Genomic DNA, 22,597 nt, shown 5'->3' on the forward strand with positions numbered 1-22,597 from the left:
TCTCCTGCCACCCCTCTCATCTTTCACTTCGCAAGTTCAAAAGTTGATGTCCACCTAGGACCCATTCAATCTCGCCGACAGTTCGTAAGTACCTTTGTTATTTTAACAGCACTACGTGCAAAATTATCTATTCAAATTTTATCTCGCCGACAAAAGGAAATTCTAAATCAGCAACCGTAATTACGCCAGCGGAAGTCGCCGATTCCTATTAGAAGGTTTCATTCAAGATGGCCACCCTTGACGTCGAGGCTTTACTCGATGCTACTGCTAGCAACAAGAATGATACCAAGGAGAGCGGACCTAAAGATTCTGACGATCGCGTAAAATCCGACCGAAACGAACGTAGAGACCGCGACCGCAGCCCTGGCCGAAGACGCGATCGTAGCAGCGACCGCGGACGACGTGACCGGGGTGATGATAGGGAGGCTACACCTCGTAGTGACGCAGGTAGCCACAAAAGTAGGCGCAGAAGTCGGAGTCGTGATGATGACCGTCGACACTCACGTCGTCACAGAGGAGGCGATGGAGATTACTACCGCAGCGGCGGACGCGGCCGGGACCGCACTCGCTCGCGATCTCCTCGTCGACATTACCGCCCAAGGGACGACCACCGCGACCGTGATCGTGACCGTGATGACCGCGGTAACTTCCGAGGAAGGGATGAAGACAGACCCAGAGGAGGTCGTACGCCAAAGCGTGATCCGACTCCCCAACTAACCGAGGACGAGCGAGATCGTCGTACCGTATTTGTCCAGCAGCTAGCTGCTCGTCTTCGCACTAAGGAGCTAAAAGAGTTCTTCGAGAAAGTTGGTCCTGTCAACGAGGCTCAGATTGTGAAAGATCGTATAAGCGGCAGGTCCAAAGGGTTGGTGTCCATACCCAGACATAGCTATCCAAACCCCCCTTTGCTAACGATCAGTACAGTGTTGGCTACGTTGAATTTAAAAACGAAGAATCCGTTACTGCTGCTCTTCAGCTCACAGGTCACCAACTCCTAGGTATCCCGGTTATTGTCCAGCTGACCGAGGCTGAGAAGAATCGCCAAGTTCGTAACACCGAAGGCTCGGGCTCCCACGCCAATTCGATCCCCTTTCATCGACTCTACGTAGGCAATATTCACTTTAGCATTACTGAACAAGACCTACAAAACGTCTTCGAACCCTTCGGCGAGCTCGAATTTGTCCAGCTTCAAAAAGATGATACAGGTCGCAGCCGTGGTTATGGATTTGTACAGTACGTTATCGGATACTTATATCGGATGGCGAACTTTACTAACCCAAGTTTGTTAGGTTCCGTGAAGCTGACCAGGCTCGTGAGGCGCTTGAGAAGATGAATGGGTTTGACCTTGCCGGTCGTCCAATCCGTGTTGGTCTTGGTAATGATAAGTTTACCCCCGAATCAACTGCCAATATCCTACAGAGGTTCCAGGGTCAAAACCAGCCATACCAGGGATCTGCATTCTCCGGTGCTGGTGGACGAGGGCCTCAAGCTTCCGGATTCGACCGAGCAGGAGGTCGTGACAACGACAAGGCGACAGGCGCAAGCGCCCTAGATGACACTGATGTTGCGGGAGTCAATTTTAACAACTATAGTCGCGACGCCCTAATGAGAAAGCTTGCCCGAACCGACGATGCTTCCAACGGAAGTCGTGATGAGAGACAGATTCTTAAACCCAAGACAGAGACTAAGCCGCTCCCCGTGAATGTTAACATGGCCAGCCGCTGTGTTGTTCTTCACAATATGTTTGATCCAGCTGAGTACGTCCTCTCCACTTAAGAGGTTGTCTTATACCGGTACTAATAGCGACTACAGAGAAGAAGGTGAAAATTGGATTAAGGAATTGGAGGATGACGTTCGACAGGAAGCCGAAGAGAAATATGGTCACGTAGTCCATATTTCCCTCGATCCGAACTCGCCGGGCGATATCTTCCTCAAATTTGACAAGGTTCAAGGAGGCGAGAACGCCATTAAGGGGCTCAACGGTCGTTATTTTGGTGGACGGATGATCAGCGCTGCGCCTGTTGTGGACGCCGTCTACAGCAGTTTGTTCTCTCGTACTAAGGCTATTTAAGATGCTAATTGTTGGCCGGGCCTCTCCCGTTCTAGGAACTTTCCCCCGTAAGTCACAGACACTACCATATTCTAAAGCGTTTTGTACTAATTCGAAGAAAATAGATTCCGTCCTCATTGCCATTTCTTTCCACGGACGCCGGCCAAGACCGCATTTCGTTTCATTCGCCTCTCAATTTGGTAAACGACATTCAACGCAGCATATTCTCCGAGACCATATGACATACTTTCCCAGTTGTGCCATAACATCCATACTTCTCGCGCTGATTTTACAATAGAAGCCCCCTCTTCAAAGGAGCATGCATCCTCGTACGTCAGCTCTTGTCTGCTGACGTCCGTGTCAAGCCGAACGTTATTTTCGACCATCATCGCCGAGTCGGAGAATGTTCGTTGGCCTGCAGGCCACAGGACCAGGCTAGGTATTTAGGCGTCGGTAGTACTAAAGCATTTGATTTTAGATTATGATAATTATCTGTTGTTTCGGTGATATTGGTATGGAAACTCCCGGAAGATTGTGATCATGTCAGCTCTGACGCCACCTGTAGATTCCTCGTGGCATTCTCCGCGCCGCTGAATGCGTTTTAGTCCTCCATCTAGGTCGACTCCCATTCGTGTCACGGAAGACATCAGAAGCCGATTCGTTGCTTTTTTCCCTGGTAACAGGTAATGATATGCCCCATTAATTGTTCGTGTAGGTACGATCTGGGTATTTATCCAGGTAACTTGCTCTAACCCGTTGTACGAGTCGGGATGTTTACGTTCTAAGCAGCTAGGTACTTGTAACACAACCCTTTGCGGGCGGCTAGTGCCGCACAGCAACGCAAGACCAGATCGTCTATCCCAATCAAGAACAGACACAGCCGAGAGACTGAACGAACGCTCGGGAAACCTTTCTCATCGATATGCGACGATAGCCGTTTTATAATCGTTCTCTTCAGCCCATGAAGGTTAGCGTACTAACTCTTACCTAGACCGTAGATTCCTCGTCAATTTCACATGATTTGCTTCGGTGGCCAGGTATACCACGGTTATATAAGACACTGACTGCTGCGCGTTAGATTCTTTTCTGCTGGATATATTTATCTCTAACGAGGAATATCACGACATTGTTGAAGAGCAAAACTTATGCTTGCTGATAAGAGTTTAACAGTTGGTACTATCTGTAGGAACATTCGACGTTGTTTATATCCCTACGATAGAGGGTATGGGTCGAGTGGGAAACCCTTCGTCGGTCTATATTAATGAACTACGCATATAAGTGGTTTTCCGAAAGTAGGCTATGCTACGATGCTATTTCTATATATGGCCGATCTATCTTGTGTTTTCTATTAGAACTACTTATATCTAAAAATAAAAATACATAGAACTTGATTGTGTTCAATGTGGTCAGCTCTGAAGTTCTTATAGCATCCACTATGACCGCTCCAGAATATCCTCATAGTGAGATATATATGACCTTTTCTGTGAAATTCTCCCCTTTAAAAGGGGGGCATATGCGTATAATACAATTCAAAGGTAACTATCCGTGAAGATTCATGTATCACGGCTCTCGAGTAACACAGCATATAATAAGGTTAGAGTCTAGTATTGCAAGTTGACGTTGTCTGATGATTATGTAATATAGCAACTTCCTCTCTGATTGACCTTAATCTTCCATGAAACATCTTTTCACCCAATTCCCAAACATTAACAATATCACGAATCACCTCATTCTACCAGCATCCTTCTCATCTTCGTCCTGGATTTGTGGTTCGCTCCCAGGGACCTAAGCAGCATCTACGAGTACCAGGTCTAGCCTACGTCTTGACTTAAATTAAGCTTCACTGTTTGACGTCCAAGTAGACGAATCATGTCTATACCCTTTTTCTATCGCTTCTCAGATAAGTTGCTCTCATTCGTTGAGCAACGGCATTTAAATTGACGCTCTAACAGCTATCTTGCTTTGAACACTAGAAAATGATGTTGATTGCGAAATTTTTAGCCTTGCAAAGCACCGTTGAAGAGGGAGCTGTGGTCTCCGATACCTCCCTTATGAATCTGGGTGTTTTATCAAGTCTACTATGGAGATAGTTACTTGGATGTCTTTCCCGGTCTATTTGGCGGGCTAGCCTGAGTGTAGAGCATATCCAAGAAAGCTGCCTTCCTTACCTCGACCTATTAGCTAACAGCAGATACCACAAGTATGAAATATAGCCAGCCAGATGCTTATTATAAATGGTATTTACCTCACTCTTAGTATCTTTCAAATACTAGAGATCATTCAACGCTTACTATTACGCCCTTAGTGTTAAGAGGATATGCTGGGTTAGAACTAAGCAACGCTCAGGTATGGTACAATATGTCTTGCAATTTACGTAGCGTCCTCTCACTAACTTATCAATAGCCTTGGAAATCCAATACTCCAATACCCCGACAAATGCGTTCATATCATATAACTCGATCGACGTGACGGGGCCATCTCCATCATCAGTCCCCTAGCATCGTGGTGCTCCGTCTACAAATTAACCAGCTTATTCTAACCCCCTGAATTGAATGGGACAAGTTGTAGATAACAAAAATTGCTAATTAGATGCTAGTAATGTTTATACGTTGGTATACCACCCTACCAATCACCACGACTTTAAGTATTAGAGTCCCATTACAGGAAGATAAAGACTCGGCTCTTAGGTCTTTGTAGCATCCTTGGGTTTCGTCATATCATATAGTGTGCCGTTATTCATGGTTAATGAGAAGTCCGTCTCCTTAGGAATGAAGATGTAAGCTTGTTCTTCAAGTTCGTCTCCCGCTTAGGCAAGTTTATCACTTGCTAACCTTTAACACTATTCATAACAAGTAGTAGCCGACTCCTTACAAGACGTGTCTAGCTATTAGTCAGATCTTAACACTCACCCTCCACGTTGATTAAATTCGAGAATACGGACGTTATAAATCCTTACGGAGGGATGGATATCGAAGCTGTAGTCACCCTGTATAACTATCTTCGAAAATCACCCATTATGATGCTCCGCATCACCACTGATCATGGTAACAGTTGAGACCACTACCCGTTCTACCATTGTCACCATATGCTCTATAAAGCGGATCAGGCCCCCGTTTCCGCGCCGTCATTAGGGCACGAAGTTCCCCTCCGGCTTCACCAGACTCGTGAATTCTGTTTTATTTGCTTGCCTACCTAGGTACTTACTTCTTTCTATCCTTAGTTCCTTCTTCAATAACTTCAAACTTCAAACCATACCTGTCAATACATAATTCCTCTCAAGTTCTCTCCACCTATCCCCCCCCCCAATTATCTTTCTTCAACAAGCAACCCATTCCCATGCAGCTGGCTGTCTTGCCAGCTTCTGAGGACATCATTAAACTTCCTTAAAGTATTTTGCATTTTATTTATGCCCTCTAAAAAAGTACGCATACACAACACGGTCATTAACATAAGAACCTACCATACCTTACCATCAGCCACAACTTCAAACGCATTTCTAAGTACACAACACCACCTTCTCAGAGATCCTACTTGCAACGTACAACCACCTACATCAACCCCATAAGAAAACCCTAATATATTCTTTTCCATCTAGGTACGTAAATCTCTTATTACTACCTACCCAGGGAGTGTTCAGCAGAGCAGTTGCCCGGGAAGGTTACTCGAAGTGCGACTCTACCGCACCTCGGTTTAGATAATATTCAGGTACCTAAATGCGAATATATACGAAGCTTCCTGTCTCTCGCCCTCGTCAACTACTGCTAACAATAGAACCATTACCTGTGTAGGCCGTTTATCAACTCCTATTTCGACCACGCAGGTATGTAACCCCTTTTCTTCGCTCTCAATCTATTACTTGTCCACTTTCATGGCTGCTATTTGTCAAATCAACACTGATTACGATCTTTACCTTTTAACGTATCTTCTGGAGCTGACATTGTCTATTAGATCGGTTAGAAACTATGTCGACGATTCAGCCCTTTCCCCCGTCGGGCACTCCCTTGCTCGAATCGCCGCCCGGCACCCCTCCATACGAGGAGTAAGTATTACCCATTTTCTTCTTCGAGATAATGTGCTTGTTTTTATTCCACCGGGTTCTATGGCCAATGCCAAGGCATTTTACACCTAATTCAGCTACGAACTGAGATATTCCGCGCTTCCTGGGATTCAGTCTACGCGAAGGGTGCTCTTTACCAGTTTGGATCATAACTGGAACTTGAATGGTCGGGTCTCTTTGCACCCGTGTGGACATTGCAATGCCATGGCAACAGAATACCTTCATGGCGACGACAAACGTCACAACAACTATCGCTGGTCGCCCCGCAACGGACTCGGAGGTCAGCTGGAAGGAACGCTCTGTATGCCAGCTGTTGCCTCTTACTAGCTTCGAGTCAACATCTTCGCGAATAAAGGGGTTGAGCTCCATTATTTACATAACAATCAGTCATCAACAAAACAAAAAAACCACTCGACACCAGCAAAATCCAGTAACTCAATGAGTCACGGCCAATCCAACCGCGGCAAGAGGGATGTCTGTACCTTCTCGAGTACCTACTAGTTGAGGTTATCTCGGTGCGGCTACTCCGGCCTGGACACTCAACCTTCCCTTTGCAAACTTCGTTTGGGAAAGTGCATTGATGCTTCTTGCCCCGACAACTTTCTACGTCACTCCTTCCAATCTTTTAGCCTCTTTCCTGTACACTCGGCCTCATACCTCGTCCCCTTTGTTTATCATCCCTATTCTCTTCTATTTAAACCTACGCTACCTCACCATTCCTCTCATTATTCTTTGTGGGATGAGCATTTGGGACTCGTTAATAGTAGTCATTATATCTCTCCTATTCATCAGATACCTCTACGCTCTAGCGACAATGTCCACTGACGCGTCATATAGTAAGAAGCCGGGTGGAGGCGTGCCGCTACGCGTCAAGCCGGCTACAAAGTCTAATGAATCTAGCGAAGAAGAAGCCCAAAGCTCTGCATCTATAAGCGAGGAGGAATCACAGCTGCTCAGTGCCTCCGAATCGTTCGCTGCAAACGCCGGCCCGCAGCCTCCGATCCCACAGTCTGTACCACCAATGAACTATCGTTATGGCGGAGGCGTCGCGTTCCCACCCACAGGCGCGCAGAAGCAACCAGCAGGCACCCAGGCAGTGAGTCGTTATCGAGATTCGTTCTCGAGCAATACATCTAGCGCCTTTAATAGTAGCGCCGCATTTCAATCAGGCGATGCCAGAGTCGCTGGCGAAGATGTGAGTTTTTAGAAGCTTAAACATCACGTTTAGTTGTTTGGCTCTTCTATGCTAACTACGAGCTACAGGACTCCATCCACATGTGCCGACTCATTTCTCATCGCATTGCAACCTGCACTACATGGATTAGCCGCTCCCCTGGGATACCACCCGAGCGATCCAACAGACACAAGGAGATGCTAAACGAGATCGGACAGCTTGTCAATTCGACAGTTCATAAATTACGCATGGAGCGAGATCAGGCTGTCAGTGAATTAAAAAAGCATTACGACATCTATACGCGAGCCATTCGTGACAAGACTGCGGCTACGAACAATCTTGAACAACTCCAAAGGGAGCTAGGGCAAGCCCTCAGCAAAGAGGATTCTCTCACCAAAGAGCTGAAGGATTTGAAAGCTCGCGCTGACAAGTTAGAGGCTCAAAATAGCGAGTACAAGACCAAATTGAAGACCGTTCACGATCACTATTCTATGATGATCGACAAATGGTCTGCCCTTGAAGAAAAGCAGGGCAAGGTACTTCAGGTAAGTTTCCATGCGAGAAAAGCAGGAATATAGATCTGGATAGCTGATTGTTTGTCTCTGTAGGGTTATCAAGACCAGGTCAAAGACTTACAATCTCGAAACAACCAGCTTGTCCAGGCCGGTAAAGTGAAGTCTGAGCAGGGTTCGGCTCCCCTTGTCAAAACCTCGCCGGGATCTACTTCTGGGGGCGAGCACAAGGGCAGCTTGGATAAAAATACTTATGCGGAGCTGCAGGAAATGCTGATAAAAAAGCATGGACCACAGACGGGTGACGATGCTACAGGCCCATCTGGTTTCAAACCGAACCCTACGGCACCATCGTGGGATCCTCGTAGCAAAGCGACTGAGTCTCAGGGTTACCTGAATGTTCCGTCTGCGAGCTCCGCTACTGCTCGCAAAGACTCTCCCGTTGGTGGCCCTACTAACTGGCCTGCCCTTATCAACTCTGATGGTTCAAAACGTGAATCCGACAATGGCGCTTCTCAAAAGCAACTCGTACACCCTCCCAGTGGTGAAAAACAAATTTCCAGTGCTACGTTTCCTCGCCACAAGGATGAATGGTCTATGGCCGATATCCAGAATGGGCTCGACCATATATTCGGGCTTACTAAAGGATATATCGTCAGATGCCATTCGAAGCCGGGAGAACAGCCCAAAGTACCTGATCTGATGTTGGAGAAAAGAGAGACGACTACATGGAACTACCTTCTTAGCCTAGTTTACTCGAACCGTTCTCAGGCGAAGAACCACATGCTTTACCTCCTTGGTGTCCCATCCTACAGGCCGTATATCATCATGCGTGTTGCGCTAGATTATCTCTTCAAGAAGGTCATCTCCCCTGATATCTTCCTGGGGATCGATCGCACTCTAGATAGTCACCTTATCGCTCTGCAAGAAAAGATTACGACGTTCCATCGCTCGGGCGGGCGAGCCAATCCCCGAGATCGACAGCGCGTCATTGACGAGCATGCCCGCATTGTCACCCACGCCCTGAAGGACAGCAGGATAGAGTTCTTCAAGAAAGAGAGCATTGAGCGACACGCTCACATGATGGCTATCATCATGCAGCCGCTTCGATCTATATCGGTGACGGACAAGGATGCCATCAAGCCGCTGCGAGTCATGGTGTCAGCAACGTGGGAGGTCAGCGCCAAAGTGTGGATGTCCGGCATGACACTGCACTATACATTCCCCGAATGCGCGTGCAAGTTTGCCGAAGGTACTATGGAACCGGTGAATGGCCCGGTATTGGGCCTTACTCCTGCTGAGTTGCAGATGTCTCAGACTCGGGTGTCGTTTGTCGTTTCTCCGGTGCTGTCCGTTCGCGACGAACGTAACGAGAACGAGCTTGAATACCACGGCATCAAGAAAGCACAAGTTCTGGTTATGAAATAAGCATACACAGACATTCTTCTTATTCCCTTAGCACAGGGGTTCTTTTGGGGTGGCCTTCAGACTACAGTGCCCACCATAATATTACTCTCCTAAGCAAACTTTTTTCTATGCATAATATGGCGGAACGCATTACACCTTGGCCTATGACGAGTCATCGCCACAATTATTTCCTTTAGGCGGAACCATAGGCTTTTCTTATGTGGTGTCCCTTACTATCTGGTCATTGCATTCCGCTCGGCGCGTCTTTTCATTTTCGTGGAGACAAACTTTATGGAGTCAAAAGCCACTAAAGCACAATGACACACATACTTTCCGGTATTTAGTACGACTGACGGTTGTAATTTATTCGTGGCTCGGTATCTTTCGAGTCATGTTTCTGGTCTCTGCGGCTCATGCCGTAACGACTGCAATGCAAGCATGGCGGTACTTGCAAATCAGAAAAATCCATGCGGTCTTCCCTTTGAGTATGGTCTTTGGTTCTGCTCTGGGGTTTGGTGGGGGGATTGAAGGCCACGGAAAGGAGAAAGAAAAGGTGCTATTATTTTGGCCTGGCAGGCAAAGCCTTTCTTGTCTCAAATGTCACCGCTTGCTGGAAAGGACGCTATCACTTTTGCTCTGATGGCGCAGGACATCCGCCAACCAATGCGTTATGTCTCCTCTCTCCCATGACTTGGCATACACAGAGAAGCAAAACGGCACGGAACAACCTGTCTTTTCAATAAGGTAGTTGAGACGTTACCAACCTTGCTATCAGACGAACTTCTTTGGCCTCTTCCTCCTCGGGTCTTTTTTCCTTACAAGGTTTTACGATACCCACAACTGTTTACGGCAGGAGTAAGGGTTCTCAGACCTTCTAGGATGATTCTTAGCAGATAATCGACTGTTGGACAGCTAGGGTGACAGATGAAATTCTAGGGATATGGACCGATGGATCATCCCTAATCATGCTCTGGCGATAAGTTCATAGTTGGTATTGCCGATTTGGTGGTGGTCCCTGGATTTGCTGTTTCATAGTCTGACGGCCGACTTGGCCTTACTCAATTTAAGATGTTATTTCCTTGCGCTTTGCCTCTCTTGATTGATTGATTGCTTTGGTGGTTCTCTTGAGTGAATGTAGTCGTTGATATGGTATTCCTATGTGCGATGGGGGATTGTAATCCCGGTATCATACGAGTAGATTGACCTAACTAACTCCTGAACTACTGAACTACGGGGTATAAGGAGTCCATATATGTAAGTTTCCTAGATATCACCATTCATTCCCGGTCTCTTTTAGCTTATATTCATTCGCCCATGTTCACTTTGTAATGCTATAAGACGTCTTCTATTAAGTAGGTACCTCATGCAGGCCAGTTAATAACAGCGATTCTCTATCTTTAGCCCATGCCGCTTCGAATGCGCGAGCACACCGCTATCTACGAATCTACCTCAATAAGAGCGAGCCTTCTGGGGAGTTGAATAAGTCTAAATTTGAGTACAACGAGACATCATATTTTGATACGTAGTCCTTTTCTCTAAGCCCCTGATAAGCCGTTATATCTATCCCCCTTTCCCTAACTGACTAAGGAAAACCGCCGTGTCCTCTAAAAAGGGGTATCGTGAAAGTGAGAGGTGAGAAGAGAAGATGGTAATAAAAAAAAGAAAAGAAAAAAAAAGTAAGAAAGGAGTACCCCTGGATCCTCACCAACCCTGTAGAATAGGTAAGTCGAGGAACTACTAGGTTAGTCCCGTCGGTCTGACTTAAGAGGTTCACCTTCACCGCACAGGCCCATCAACCCTAACCAAAACCTTGCGATCCAACTTCCTCTTGACAGCGCCCAGCACCACCTTCAATATCCCGTCCGCCGTAAGCGAGGGGGCATCGGCCGGCCCCGCAGCGTTAAACGTGGCCGTGTCCACCATGTCCCGGATGCTCTCGCGGCGGCACAAGTCGTCGTCCAGATCGCGCAGGGCGCGCGTCGCAGCCGCGTCGCGGCCTACCTGGAAGAACTGGATGCCGACTTGGTGGGGAGGCGCGCCGATGGCGTCGAGGCGGCGGGCGGCGGCGGCGATGGTCTCGGCGGGCTCGTCGGTTGGTTGGCCGTCGGTTATGACGATGACGTTGATGGGCCGCACGCAGTATACGTCGCCGCCGGTGCTTCGCACGCGGGCCTCGTAGTGCGCGAGGTAGGCGCGCAGGATGTGGTCGAGGCGGATGCCGGTCGGGGTGGCTTGGCTGGGGCGCACGACGGTGAATAGGTCCGTTACCAGCTTGGGGTCGCGCAGCGAGCGGTAGCCCGTGCCGGCGGCGCCGCGGGACGCGTCTCCCCGGTCGGACGTCCTGTGGTTGAGGAAGTAGACGTCGACGCCGTCCTCGTCGCGCTCGACGCAGATGGGTACGATGGCGGCGACGACGGCTTGGGTCTCGGCCCAGCGACGCTCGACTTTCATGGAGAGGGAGTCGTCGATTAGGAATATGGTGTTGAATTCCCGTAGGAAGGCGTATTGGTCATCTGGGAGCTCGCCGTCGGGGGCGGCGGCGGGGACTGGGGGAGATGTTAGTGGTTTGTGAATAGGGGGGGTTAGTTTGATATGTGGGTGGGTGGGAACTCACTTGAACCAGGGGCCTCGGCGAGCGTTGGCGAGTACGGCGGAGGAGGACTTTCTGCTCGCCCCCGATCCCGCTGGGAACGCGAACCCGATGAGAAGGGGTTGCTGCCGAAGATGGCGGATAAGCCGCGACGCTCACCGGAGTCGTCGTCGCCGCCGCGCTGGCTGCGGCCACTGAAGGACCTGCGCAGGGAAAAGCCCGAGGGCGCACGGCCCCGGGTATTAGCCTGGGCGTTGGGGCTCAGGTTGTTGCTGTTTTTGGCTTCAAAAGGGTTACCCATGGTGTTAATGTTAAGTCGTCGTTGCTGTTGATAAAACTCCTCGTGTCTACACTGGATATTTCTGCATCGGCTGGAGCAGCTAGGGGTTTTTAAGAAGGCTGAGGATGACGAGTGTGTCGAGTATGATTGTTGTACGAATGCTAAGGGGAAGGGAGATGGGCCGGTAGAAATGGCTTGCATTATTGTTGAACAAGTGTGTTGTTGAAGTGTTGAAGTGTGTTGTGTTGTTGGCGCACAAACGCGTGAGTAACGTTCCTTCGTTTCGAGAGCCGAGTCAAGGTTTGTCTCAAAGTTTGTCTCTAGTCTAGTCGGTGGATCGAAAGTTTAACGTTTAAAGTTTAAAGGGATAAAGGAGTGACGAATGTCTTTGTTCTTTCCCTTCTGAGAAGTCGTGATATCCAAGTTTTGATGGTTATGCTAGTTAACCTAGACTTAGTTCTTGACACTGCGATTGTTTGCTCTCGTGACTAGGTACTTGATATTCAATTATAACTTCCAATTGGTTGTATTGACTAGGTCGTTTGCTTGTTGGTTGACTAGACTCTGCTATACGAATCTTCTATACACATTATCAACATACATTCACTTACTTCCTTACGATTATATACCACGTAACCACCTATCGATATTGCCTCACTCTCTGCCTTGCCCCTCATAGCCGGGTTCAGTAGGTACAATACTGATTAAGACTCAAGAGGCGACTATAACATAAACAGGAAGGTTCTTTTGTTTTAGACTTCCGTGATGTCTCAAAGCTGATGCCTTTTAAAATTGCGTTTGTCCAAATTCGAGGCTGAGTCTAGGTATGTAGTCACATATGTACTGCAATGATTTCATAGCCTCCGATGGTGCAGTGAGGCTGAATACCTCTAAGCCCCAGAGCTCCAAGGCGTATTTTTTTATTTGATAGCCATGAGACCAATAAGAATACTTCTATCTCCTTATTGGCCATCTCATATTTTCGCGCTAGGTACCAAGCTTATGGTACGGTGGAGGTGGCTAGTAATTCTGGAATTACAGCAGAAGTGCCACACTTCCACACTTACACCCGTGTGGCCAATATACGGCCTGGATCATAGTAGGCATAACGAATTGTACTGCCTACCTCGGTACTATTCAAAGTGTGATACTATATACTATAGGGACTAACTTCCTATATAATTCTTAGACTACGTCCTAACCATGAGAATGGTTCAACCCTGTCGGCAGTGTCGAAATATAATATGCCGACTTATATTCCGATTTGCATGCAAGGCATAAAAAAAACCGGCACATGCATAATTCCCGCGTGACAACGGAATAGGATTCAGACGGATTCCCCCCTTGTGTGAGCCTCCGCAAGTTAGTCACGCAGAAGTGTCAAGAATCATGTTACTCATCGAGGAATTGTTGTTCTTTTAGGTACTCATCAAGGACATAACCCGGCTATTGAAAGATGGCATGGCGATGTTCAAACATCACATCCGCCACAGATGGGGAAATGTACCTAGCGTATGACATGCAGGTCGGTATTGCAGAGCCTCATCCGTAGTTTTAGCCTCATAACACCTCTCGCGCGCGCCTATCTCCTGACCATCTCGGAACCGGCACGGCTATGTCATGTCATATCACATCTTCCCTATAGTCCACTCCACTACCTACGTAGCCTCAAAACTCCTGATCTTAGCAATAGTGTACATACGCGCATGACGGCCTAGTGTCTTATCTCCGTAATCTCATATCAGTCATCTTAGGACGGAAGAAGACGATGAAGATGATATCAGCCCCATAGCGGCGCTGTGATCTCGACAGCCCGTTCGACAACAGCCTTGACCCGGTCAGCGAACGCCTTATGCTGGCACTCCACCTCGAGATTCTCGAGCCAGACCGTAGCAACCATCTTGTCCACCCTGATGGTAATGCCCGGCACGGGGATACCAATCTTGTGGAGACGCTCGAGCTCCGTCTTCTGCCGCAGCTCTAGGAGCCGCTCCTCTTCGTCGCCGTCGTCCGATAGCTCCATAGATGCATCGGAAGCGGCGTCTTCGCCCTCGCCATCTGCATTCTTGGGCTTCTTGTCCTTGACTAGGGGCGGTAGTTTGGGTACCGTGATGGGAGTAAGCGCGTCGGCGCCGAACTGTGCCTCGAGGAACATGAACAGGCGTTCCAACCGCTCGTCCGGCGTCAGATTAGCGTGGGGATTGCGGGCCGGCAACTCGTGGGAGTGGGAATGCTTGTTCGCGGATCCTGATTAAATGTGTTTGTTAGTAGAGGAAATAGTTTGCGTTAGGCTGACCAAGGGGCATTTTGCTTACGCTTGACGGCAGCAGGGCTGCTCTCGACAGATAGTAGAACCGCCATGACGGCGTCGGCAATGCCATCGTTCAGCATGTTACCTTCCCATTCCAATTCCACCTCGCCGTTGTTGCGATAGCGCACCGTGATGCAACCCATGACCAGGTAAGCCGCAACGAGCTGAGCGATCTCTTCATCCGCTTCAGCCTTCGCTTCAGCCTTCTTGTCGTCCCCGTTTGTCTCCTCCTTCTCGGAGATCTCCTTTCGATTCTTAGTCTCGGGGAGTTCTTCGATGCTGCCAAAGGTGCCCTCGAGAGCCCATTTGATAAGGTCGATACCAGCTGCGCTCAAAGTGAATCGCTGTCGACACGCGATCGTAGAAGTCGTGAGACCCGCGTATTCGCGCAAGTCTTCGGGATCCATTAGCGACATCTTGAAATCGTTCTGAACGATGACTCCGGCTACCAGTTCGGTGTTTTGATCGTCAGGTGAAGGTAAATTCCTTGGGAGGGGTATCGACGCAAGTTTGCCGACTACCTTAGCAACCTTATCGGTTTTGAAGGGGATGCGTAGTTCTTCACAATTTCTAGGGCTAAACACTTTGACTTTATCTGTCTTTCCCGCGTTCAATGATAACAGCTTGGACTTCAACCGCATCATATTGTGCTGCTCCCCGTGCACCAAAATCTAGCGGTATTAGTAAAGGAACATGCTCTACAGCAACAAAACTACTCACCACCACAGGAGCTCCGACCTCTTCGATAAAGTCCTTATTTTCTTGGCCGTCGACGTGCGCGGCAAAAGAATATTCGGCAACACTACATCTTCGAGGTATCATAACTTTCTCGCTATCGGCGCCAGGTGCCCTCCGCACGGCATTGACGCTTCTCGACATGACGGCCTGAATCTGATCTGGCTCCTGAACGATATACTTGGCCATGGTACCTTCGACACTGTAACCTGTGATAATAACTCCGTTCTTCTCGTTCGGCGCCCATCTCTCTAGTAGCTCTCTGCTAATACCGTTCTGCAACATACCGGGGCTTGCAAGCATGACGCAGCTGCCCACGTCGTCGAATCTGTCAAGACTTTTGAGAGACCTAATATACTTGAAATCCCAAGGACCGCCTTTACCGGCGCCATCTCCTGCAGCCTCAGCTTCTGCCATTCGTTCTCGAAACAAACGCTTAATATTGTCGTTCATAGCCCCAATGTATGTCTGGTATACAACCATGCACTTTCGTGCTAGATTGCTGGCATAGTAGATGGGAACCTTTTGGAATTCCTGATGCTTACCCCAATACTCATCCAAGATTAGTAACAGCTCTTGAGCTCTGCCCAAAGCGAACACAGGCATCAAGACTCGTCCACCTCGGTTGAGGATACCCGTGATCGACTTCATTAATGCCTGTTCCCTCTCCAGTCGTGGAACATGGGTTGATACTCCATAAGTCGATTCTGTGATAAGCACATCGATTTTAACACCTCTAGGGACCTCTGCAGATACTAAATGTCTGTCTTGCTCTCGAGAATAGTCTCCCGTGAAGAATATGTTCAATCCAGCTATCTCTATGAGGAACATCGCAGCACCTAGTACATGACCAGCAGGATACGGAGTAATCCGAATAGAAGAGATTGTGTGAGTTGTGTGGTAATCGATTGCTTCGATCTGAGAGAAGGTATTTAGATGGTCCTGTTCCGTATATACGGGCTGTGACGTAAGGTTCGAAGAAGTGTTGCCAACTCGGACACTGTCTTGGATAAGCCATTTATAGATAGCCTTGGTTGGATGTGTCATAAAGACCCTGCCTCTGAAATTGGTCTTCGCTAGAACATAGGGAAGAGATGCGGCGTGGTCTATATGGAAACTTGGCTGATGTTAGCACACTTCTTGGAGGGTATAGAATACTGGAACTAAGAGCTAAAGGAGGCTAGCTATCGCAATGGGTATCACGGCAATCAAAAGGGGGCTACCAGCTGGGTGATGGGGCAATATATTTTTATTGATAGTTGAATACACGAGAGTAAAGTCATCAACATCCACAAGTCCGTAGGCGTAATATCACGGTAGAGCACTCGGATAATAGCCTCTGCTTATGGTTGCGGGAGCACGTCACCTTCCACCCCAACTGATACGAAGCCCTTGATCATCCGCAGCTGTATTGTATAACGAGGATCGGAAGGATAAACTTACTGGCTAATAAGCAGAACATCGACAGTGCTTAGGTCGAAGTCGTCAAAGAAGGGGAGAGCGGCGAGACCATCGTAAGCAGGATGTTGGCCAGCATCGAGCTGTACAGAAATGTGTTGTTAGCTAGGGACTATATATAACCTAGAGAGAGTCAAGTTTAATTAAATTGACTGACCATGACTGTCTTTCCTTTGTACTGGATGATATGGCATGATCGGCCGACTTCGTTTCCACCTCCTAGACAGAGAAACATCAGCTCATCTGCTGGATCTACTGGTTCCTCATCAACAGCAGAAGCTGCTGCCATTGCCGAAGCCTTGCGCTTAGATGCCATGGCTAATGGAGCCTTGTAAGCTGCGTGATGGGGTTTGTTGGAGTTGCGCTGTTTGGTCCTAAACCAAGATGTGCTTGTTGCTAGATACCTAGGTAGTTAGAGGAAGAAAGGAACGCGATCTAGCGTAGCAGCACGCTAAGTTTGTTAATGGACCGGCACACAATGGATGTCATCTCAAGATGGGAGCATTATCGCGTGCAGTTAATTAAGGTCAAATAACTTTAGCACTTGGACCAATAATGAAGGAGATGGAAGTTTAGATGTTATGTAAAGGTCAAGATGTGGATTGAGGTATGACTTGTATTATTGGCGCGGCAGGTACGTAATGCGGCAGTAGGTAGCAATGCAAATTGGAGTCCGCGCCTGCCTGTCCGTACACAGTATTCAGTAAGCATATTTTACCTAAAGTTTAGCGCGTCGCGCCTACCTTCCAATCCAATCTATGTAAATCTATGTACCTAAGGTATAAGGTACGTAGAGAAAACCTTCTTTGGCAGCTCATCCACCGGCTTCTAATTGATCCGGTCAAGCTACAGAGGGGACCTCACCTTTGAGGCCAAGCGGAGTTACTATGTACATAGGTACCTAACCTAGGGATAGATGGAAAGTACCTAAGGGAAGCCTGTGGGGACCGTGCGTTGGTACTACACGAAATCTTTCCAATGGGGAAACAGGAGCTTTTCTTGTGTTGCTGAAGTCCAAGATCGCCTCCTCATCCATCCCAAACATTACTATCCCATCACCAACCATTACCGTCCCGACGCGCCCCCCGCCTCTCTCATTGGTTTCGACCTTATTCGGCATCGCATTTGTCGCCTTCGGATCGCCTTTCCAATACATATCCTCACACCCTACCTCTTACACCGTCGGATGGGTTTCGTCCGCTTGATTGTGACAGGCTCTGTGCCTGTCCAGGTTCAGAGAGCGTGTTGAAGGAGGGCTATTATTTACTGTTCATTGTTTCAGATCGAGGACGACTCTTCATATTATAATTAATTACATCCTATCCCGATAAACCCCGCGTACTCTTCCGCCTTGGTAGATTGCCGTCATGTCGCATCCACAACCTACGATGCCACCGAGGCAGTTCTCGCCTCAGCAGCATCCTTCAAATCAAACTTATCAACTTCCTCCTAATAAACGAGCTAGATTATCACCTGGGCCTTCGTCGAATCCAGGTTCGCCGTATCCGAACTATGCCCCAAGTCCCAGGGCTACTACTCCAGCGACTACACCGATGACCCTACCCTCGCCGGCTCCCGCTCCTAGCCATAACATTAATCAAGCATCTGCGGCAGCAACTTACAATACGCCTTACCAGCAACCGAATGGCCGATCTGCATCTGTCGGTATGACACTTACGATGCCGACGGCGGTATCAACACCACCTCTAGCATCGCCTCAACCGCAGACTCCCAACGTTAGCCACGCGCCTTATTCTAACGCGAAGCTTGCGCCGATTCCTACCAATACATCCTTCACTTCTTCGGTACCCCCGGTTATTACAAACATGGGACCACCGACTATGAACCCCGCGGGGTCCTTCTCGTCTAACGATGCGACAAGACAAGGCCTCAAGCCTACGTCGACCAAGGCAGACGTCACATACGACGTGGATGATATGCTTGTAGGCACCGGTATCGATCTGGAAGAGGAGGCAGAGTACCTAAATAATCTAGAGTCTCGCGGATTCCCCAATTACCCACCTGGTGGGCCGGAGACTTTGTATGGAGCTGGGCCTGCCAACCAACCTGCTCAGCCTACCAATGCGAAAACGCAGGAGGAGCTTGCTGCGGAGAGTGCAGATAGAGCCTGGAACGAAGCAGCGGCACGACTTGCCCGGACTAGAAGTCAGGAAATAGCCAGCTACCTGTTAGAACCGGGCGTGGTGCACAAGCGAATGGCAGACACGGCTGCTAAGTATGGCCTGAACTTGAATGTAGATCTAAAGCCGGAAGGGGGACGGTTTATGGGGAAAATGGCAAGCCCTGCCGGTGCCAAACCGGAGATCAAGGTTATGTACCAGAAGTCTCCGGATGGCACAGTGGTGCAGACGCTCGGCTCGTTTATCCCTCACGATGCTTTCCTCGTCGACCAAATCGCGCTGCTGTCGATTAGTACGAAACAGCACTTGCGGGAACTGGTTGGTGATGCAAATAGGGTCGCCACTACGCGACAGAAGACATCTCACGGTGCTGTACCTGCTGAATGGCTTGATGCAGCCGTTATACCGTCGGCCGACGCGAACGGAGCACAGGGTGAAGGCCCGCGGACGGGTGTGGAGAGCGCGGTTAGCCCCCGCACGAACCCACTCAAACGTATGGACTTCTCAACCGTAAAGCTTTTGTTCGTATTTCGTATAACTAACCGCGTTTATAGGTTCGGCAGATGAGCTTAGTAACGGACTACCAACGCCGGTGTCGGAAGCCTCTCCTTTTAACCCCATGGTAGAAGCCATGACAGGAACCGTAAAGGATGCGCGCAACGCCGAAGAGGCCCGACTTAGAAAACGGCAGAAGCGCATGGAGAAGGGTACGGACAAGGACAAGGAAGGCGGTGATAGTACGTCGCGAGCTGGGTCCGTGGCACCAGGCACACCTGGATCGATGGCACCGGATTCAGGTGAAGCAAAAGCTCCTACGAAGAAAGAGAGCAAGAAGGCAGCGAAACTCGCAGAGGCGAGCAGTACGACTGTGAACCAAACGTTGGGTCTGTTTGCAGGTGGCAAGAAGAAGAAATATTCGTGGATGACGAGTTCAGGCGGTCCAGGCAGCGGTGCAAGTACTCCTCGACCTCAAGCTACGGGCGCACCAGGCACACCAGGTTCCACAGCCACAGCTAGCAGCAAGGCTCCTCGTGGACCGCTGACGAAGGCGGGCGTCACGCATCTCGGGCAGTTCCGCGAGGATTCGGATAAAGGGAAGAATATCCAACTTCGTGACTGGGTCGTCGTTATAGAAGAACGCGGCTTCGATATGAAGGCCTTGCAGCAAGCTTATGATATCTTGGACAGATCTTCCAAGGGCACGGTAGAGAATACGTCGTGATAGTAGGCAGTCAGCCTCGAGACTTTAGGGAATTGGCAGTAGAAAACAACAAGGGGTCTTCCGAAATGAACGCGACCTAAAAGCGGTCGAGTAATGAAATAAAAAGGGGTTAAGTTAACTTTTCCAAGGGGGGGATATTATAGCCTCTAGACACTTCGCGTTGTATTGGTATACATATTTCTACATTTCACAGCCAGGCGTTGGCATCAGAGGGCATAACAGGGGGGCACGGTTGGCTTTTGCATTATTTTGTTTCTGGTTTTGTTTTCGACCTACCCCAGCCGATAGGACAGTTAGTTTCTAGCGGACGAGGAAAACGGACGAGCCAAATGAGAGGTTCGCGAAGGAACAACCTCGACAGTGTGTGTGTGTGTGTGTGCGTGTTGGTGTTGATGCGGTATATGATGGAGCCCACGAAGCCTAATTTTGCGTTTCTACGTACTAGTAGCCCGAGGTCGGCTAGCTGATCACAAGGCTATGCCTAGCAGCCAAGATGAATGGATGGATGGATAACATTCGGTTGTTTGGCTGGGTGGACTGCGTAGATATCTAGCTAGGTTAGATGGTTCGCGAGAATGGCCAGCGAAATACGCGCGAGCACATGTGCGATGAGTTCCCTTTTTTTTTTTTTTTATAGAGCGGTGCTGTGATATGTAAGTACCTAAGCGTATAAATGAAACTATATAATATACATATATACCTCTTATCACCGTAATCCGACCCCTTTCCCAGGACATCGGACGGAAGTGGGGAACTGGTGGCCCTGGCCTTTCTCCGACTTACCTATTTGACATCACGTCAAGAAACCTCCGAATGGCTTGACGTAACTATTTTATTTTCCGGTCTTCTTCTTTTTTTTTTTTCTTTTTCCCTAACCTAACTTGACGCTTTCGATCCGTCATAAATTTAGAAAATTAGACGCAGGGTCGGTTACTTCGTTTGTTTCATCGGAGTACCTATTTTATTATTTATTTATCATTTATAGATTGATTTCTTGTTTGTTCGTCTGTTAGATTCACGTGCGTTCGTTCTACTTACTTACTTACTACGAGACGAGGAGGACTAGACTACGACCGGTTGTAGTGTATATATACATATATTTAGGTTATACCATATATACAAAGAGTCTAGGTAACGCCGAGATGGCTAAGGCGGTAAGATTAACGATGCTCCCTCCCGTTGGTGCTTGATATAAGTACCTAATACATGACCTGACTAACTACTCTATAGGCCATAGGGCAGATATGCTCGTCCAACTCGATGGCGCATAATCTCGAGCAGTGCGTTAAACTCGTCGGCCAAGCTGCTGCTGCCGGAGCGAAAGTATGTAAAGGGTTATAAGCCCAAGTTTATGTTATATACCTCTATATGATTATGATAGAGGTACTCGAGTGTGAAGCCATCTATAGACGGTCCGATTATTATTTTATTTTATATCTATACTACTAACCAGATACACCACCCCCAGGTCCTCTTCCTCCCCGAAGCATCCGACTACATCGGCTCCTCCGCCCAAGAATCCCTCTCCCTCGCCAAACCCCTCGCCACCTCGCCCTTCGTATCCGGCCTGCGCTCCGCCGCCGCAGAGCACAACCTCGCCGTGCACGTCGGCATCCACGTGCCCGTATCCGTAAAGCCGGTTCTCTCCCCTAGTAACCCGGTCTTATCTTCCGTTCCGGACCCGGACTCTACCACTTCTCCTTCTTCTACTGTTTCTCCTTCTGCCCCTTCGGCATCACAACAACAACCAAGCACAAACCCCTCCCCCCAAAAAACAAAACTCTACAACCGCACCATCCTCATCAACCCCGACGGCACCCTCCACCCCACCGCCTCCTACGACAAACTCCACCTCTTCGACTACCCCGACGCCTCCCTCCGCGAATCCACCACCACCCAAGCCGGAACCAAACTCACGCCCCCCTTCGACACCCCCCTCGGCCGCATCGGCAGCCTAATCTGTTTCGACCTACGCTTCCCGGAGCCCGCCCTGCACCTAACAACTTCCACCACCCCCTCTTCCACCACCTCCACCTCCTCCACTTCCTCCTCCCACATTTCCAAACCCTTCTTCCCCCCCGCCCAAATCCTCCTCTACCCCAGCGCCTTCACCGTCCCCACCGGCCGCGCCCACTGGGAAACCCTGCTCCGCGCCCGCGCCATCGAGACCCAATCCTGGGTCATAGCCGCCGCCCAAGTCGGCACGCACAACCCGGCGTTATCGCCGCGGACGAGCTACGGGCGGAGCATGGTAGTCGACCCCTGGGGACGGGTGATGCTTTCGCTGAAGGGGGTGCGGGAGAAGGGAGGAGGAGGAGGGTATGAGGTTGAGGACGGGGCCGTGGGCGAGCTAGGACTGGTGGATGTGGATTTGGGCGTGTGGGAAAAGGTTCGCGAGCAAATGCCTCTTGTGAGGAGGACGTATGTTACCTACCTACCTACCCCCTTTTCTCTTCTACACTACATGATGCCTTTCTTTATAACAAGTCGACCTACCTCGTTCCGTTTACTGGCTGATATATCTTGTAGGGACGTTTACCCAGAAGTATAAAGCCGTTATGGGAAATACAGAAAACATTGACATTGTGGTATGAATTACTAACTACGATAAGTCACAAATTGCCGCATAAGAAACAGATAAACAGATAAAGCGACTTGAT

General features: G+C 49.0%; 6 protein-coding genes across 6 annotated transcripts; 4 read left to right on the plus strand and 2 right to left on the minus strand.

Moving 5' to 3' along the window:
* Positions 1-227: 227 nt before the first annotated feature.
* F5Y00DRAFT_264395 (splicing factor, CC1-like protein) lies at positions 228-2,071 on the plus strand (the record flags this gene model as incomplete). Its single annotated transcript, XM_048011649.1, has 4 exons — positions 228-865; positions 925-1,233; positions 1,290-1,757; positions 1,813-2,071. The coding sequence occupies 4 exons, from the start codon at positions 228-230 to the stop codon at positions 2,069-2,071; spliced, it is 1,674 nt and encodes a 557-aa protein (XP_047862513.1).
* A 4,850-nt stretch (positions 2,072-6,921) lies between these two features.
* On the plus strand, positions 6,922-9,221 carry F5Y00DRAFT_271881 (uncharacterized protein; the record flags this gene model as incomplete). Its single annotated transcript, XM_048012874.1, has 3 exons — positions 6,922-7,302; positions 7,371-7,826; positions 7,890-9,221. 3 exons carry the CDS (start codon positions 6,922-6,924, stop codon positions 9,219-9,221), a joined length of 2,169 nt encoding a protein of 722 aa, XP_047862514.1.
* A 1,755-nt stretch (positions 9,222-10,976) lies between these two features.
* Positions 10,977-12,091, minus strand: F5Y00DRAFT_264398 (uncharacterized protein; the record flags this gene model as incomplete). Its single annotated transcript, XM_048011650.1, has 2 exons — positions 10,977-11,746; positions 11,815-12,091. 2 exons carry the CDS (start codon positions 12,089-12,091, stop codon positions 10,977-10,979), a joined length of 1,047 nt encoding a protein of 348 aa, XP_047862515.1.
* A 1,041-nt stretch (positions 12,092-13,132) lies between these two features.
* Positions 13,133-17,268, minus strand: F5Y00DRAFT_243517 (beta-lactamase-like protein). The gene is made up of 5 exons (XM_048008686.1): positions 16,732-17,268; positions 16,560-16,657; positions 15,102-16,233; positions 14,386-15,052; positions 13,133-14,317 (listed from the first exon to the last, which is right to left on the minus strand). Exons 1-5 carry the CDS (start codon positions 16,888-16,890, stop codon positions 13,851-13,853), a joined length of 2,523 nt encoding a protein of 840 aa, XP_047862516.1. The 5' UTR covers positions 16,891-17,268; the 3' UTR covers positions 13,133-13,850.
* A 133-nt stretch (positions 17,269-17,401) lies between these two features.
* Positions 17,402-20,582, plus strand: F5Y00DRAFT_243519 (uncharacterized protein). Its single transcript, XM_048008687.1, has 2 exons — positions 17,402-19,208; positions 19,270-20,582. The coding sequence occupies exons 1-2, from the start codon at positions 17,942-17,944 to the stop codon at positions 19,935-19,937; spliced, it is 1,935 nt and encodes a 644-aa protein (XP_047862517.1). The 5' UTR covers positions 17,402-17,941; the 3' UTR covers positions 19,938-20,582.
* Positions 20,583-20,948: 366 nt separating this feature from the next.
* On the plus strand, positions 20,949-22,586 carry F5Y00DRAFT_140849 (carbon-nitrogen hydrolase). Its single transcript, XM_048004365.1, has 4 exons — positions 20,949-21,091; positions 21,168-21,260; positions 21,406-22,358; positions 22,467-22,586. The coding sequence occupies exons 1-4, from the start codon at positions 21,080-21,082 to the stop codon at positions 22,486-22,488; spliced, it is 1,080 nt and encodes a 359-aa protein (XP_047862518.1). The 5' UTR covers positions 20,949-21,079; the 3' UTR covers positions 22,489-22,586.
* Positions 22,587-22,597: the final 11 nt, after the last annotated feature.

This window comes from Daldinia vernicosa (assembly GCF_022497035.1).
Source record: "Daldinia vernicosa strain CBS 139.73 unplaced genomic scaffold F5Y00scaffold_42, whole genome shotgun sequence".
In the NCBI taxonomy this organism is placed as follows: domain Eukaryota; kingdom Fungi; phylum Ascomycota; class Sordariomycetes; order Xylariales; family Hypoxylaceae; genus Daldinia; species Daldinia vernicosa.

Excerpts from the sequence above, each read along its gene's own strand:
- F5Y00DRAFT_243519 (XM_048008687.1), top strand. The coding sequence starts at position 17,942 with ATGTCGCATCCACAACCTACGATGCCACCGAGGCAGTTCTCGCCTCAG. Across the intron at positions 19,209-19,269 it reads CCGCACGAACCCACTCAAAC|GTTCGGCAGATGAGCTTAGT; the intron begins GTATGGACTTCT and ends CCGCGTTTATAG.
- F5Y00DRAFT_140849 (XM_048004365.1), top strand. Across the intron at positions 21,261-21,405 it reads CTGCTGCTGCCGGAGCGAAA|GTCCTCTTCCTCCCCGAAGC; the intron begins GTATGTAAAGGG and ends CACCACCCCCAG. Across the intron at positions 22,359-22,466 it reads ATGCCTCTTGTGAGGAGGAC|GGACGTTTACCCAGAAGTAT; the intron begins GTATGTTACCTA and ends TATATCTTGTAG.
- F5Y00DRAFT_243517 (XM_048008686.1), bottom strand. The coding sequence starts at position 16,890 with ATGGCATCTAAGCGCAAGGCTTCGGCAATGGCAGCAGCTTCTGCTGTT. Across the intron at positions 16,234-16,559 it reads GATGTTCTGCTTATTAGCCA|TTTCCATATAGACCACGCCG; the intron begins GTAAGTTTATCC and ends ACATCAGCCAAG. Across the intron at positions 14,318-14,385 it reads CAGCCCTGCTGCCGTCAAGC|GATCCGCGAACAAGCATTCC; the intron begins GTAAGCAAAATG and ends ACATTTAATCAG.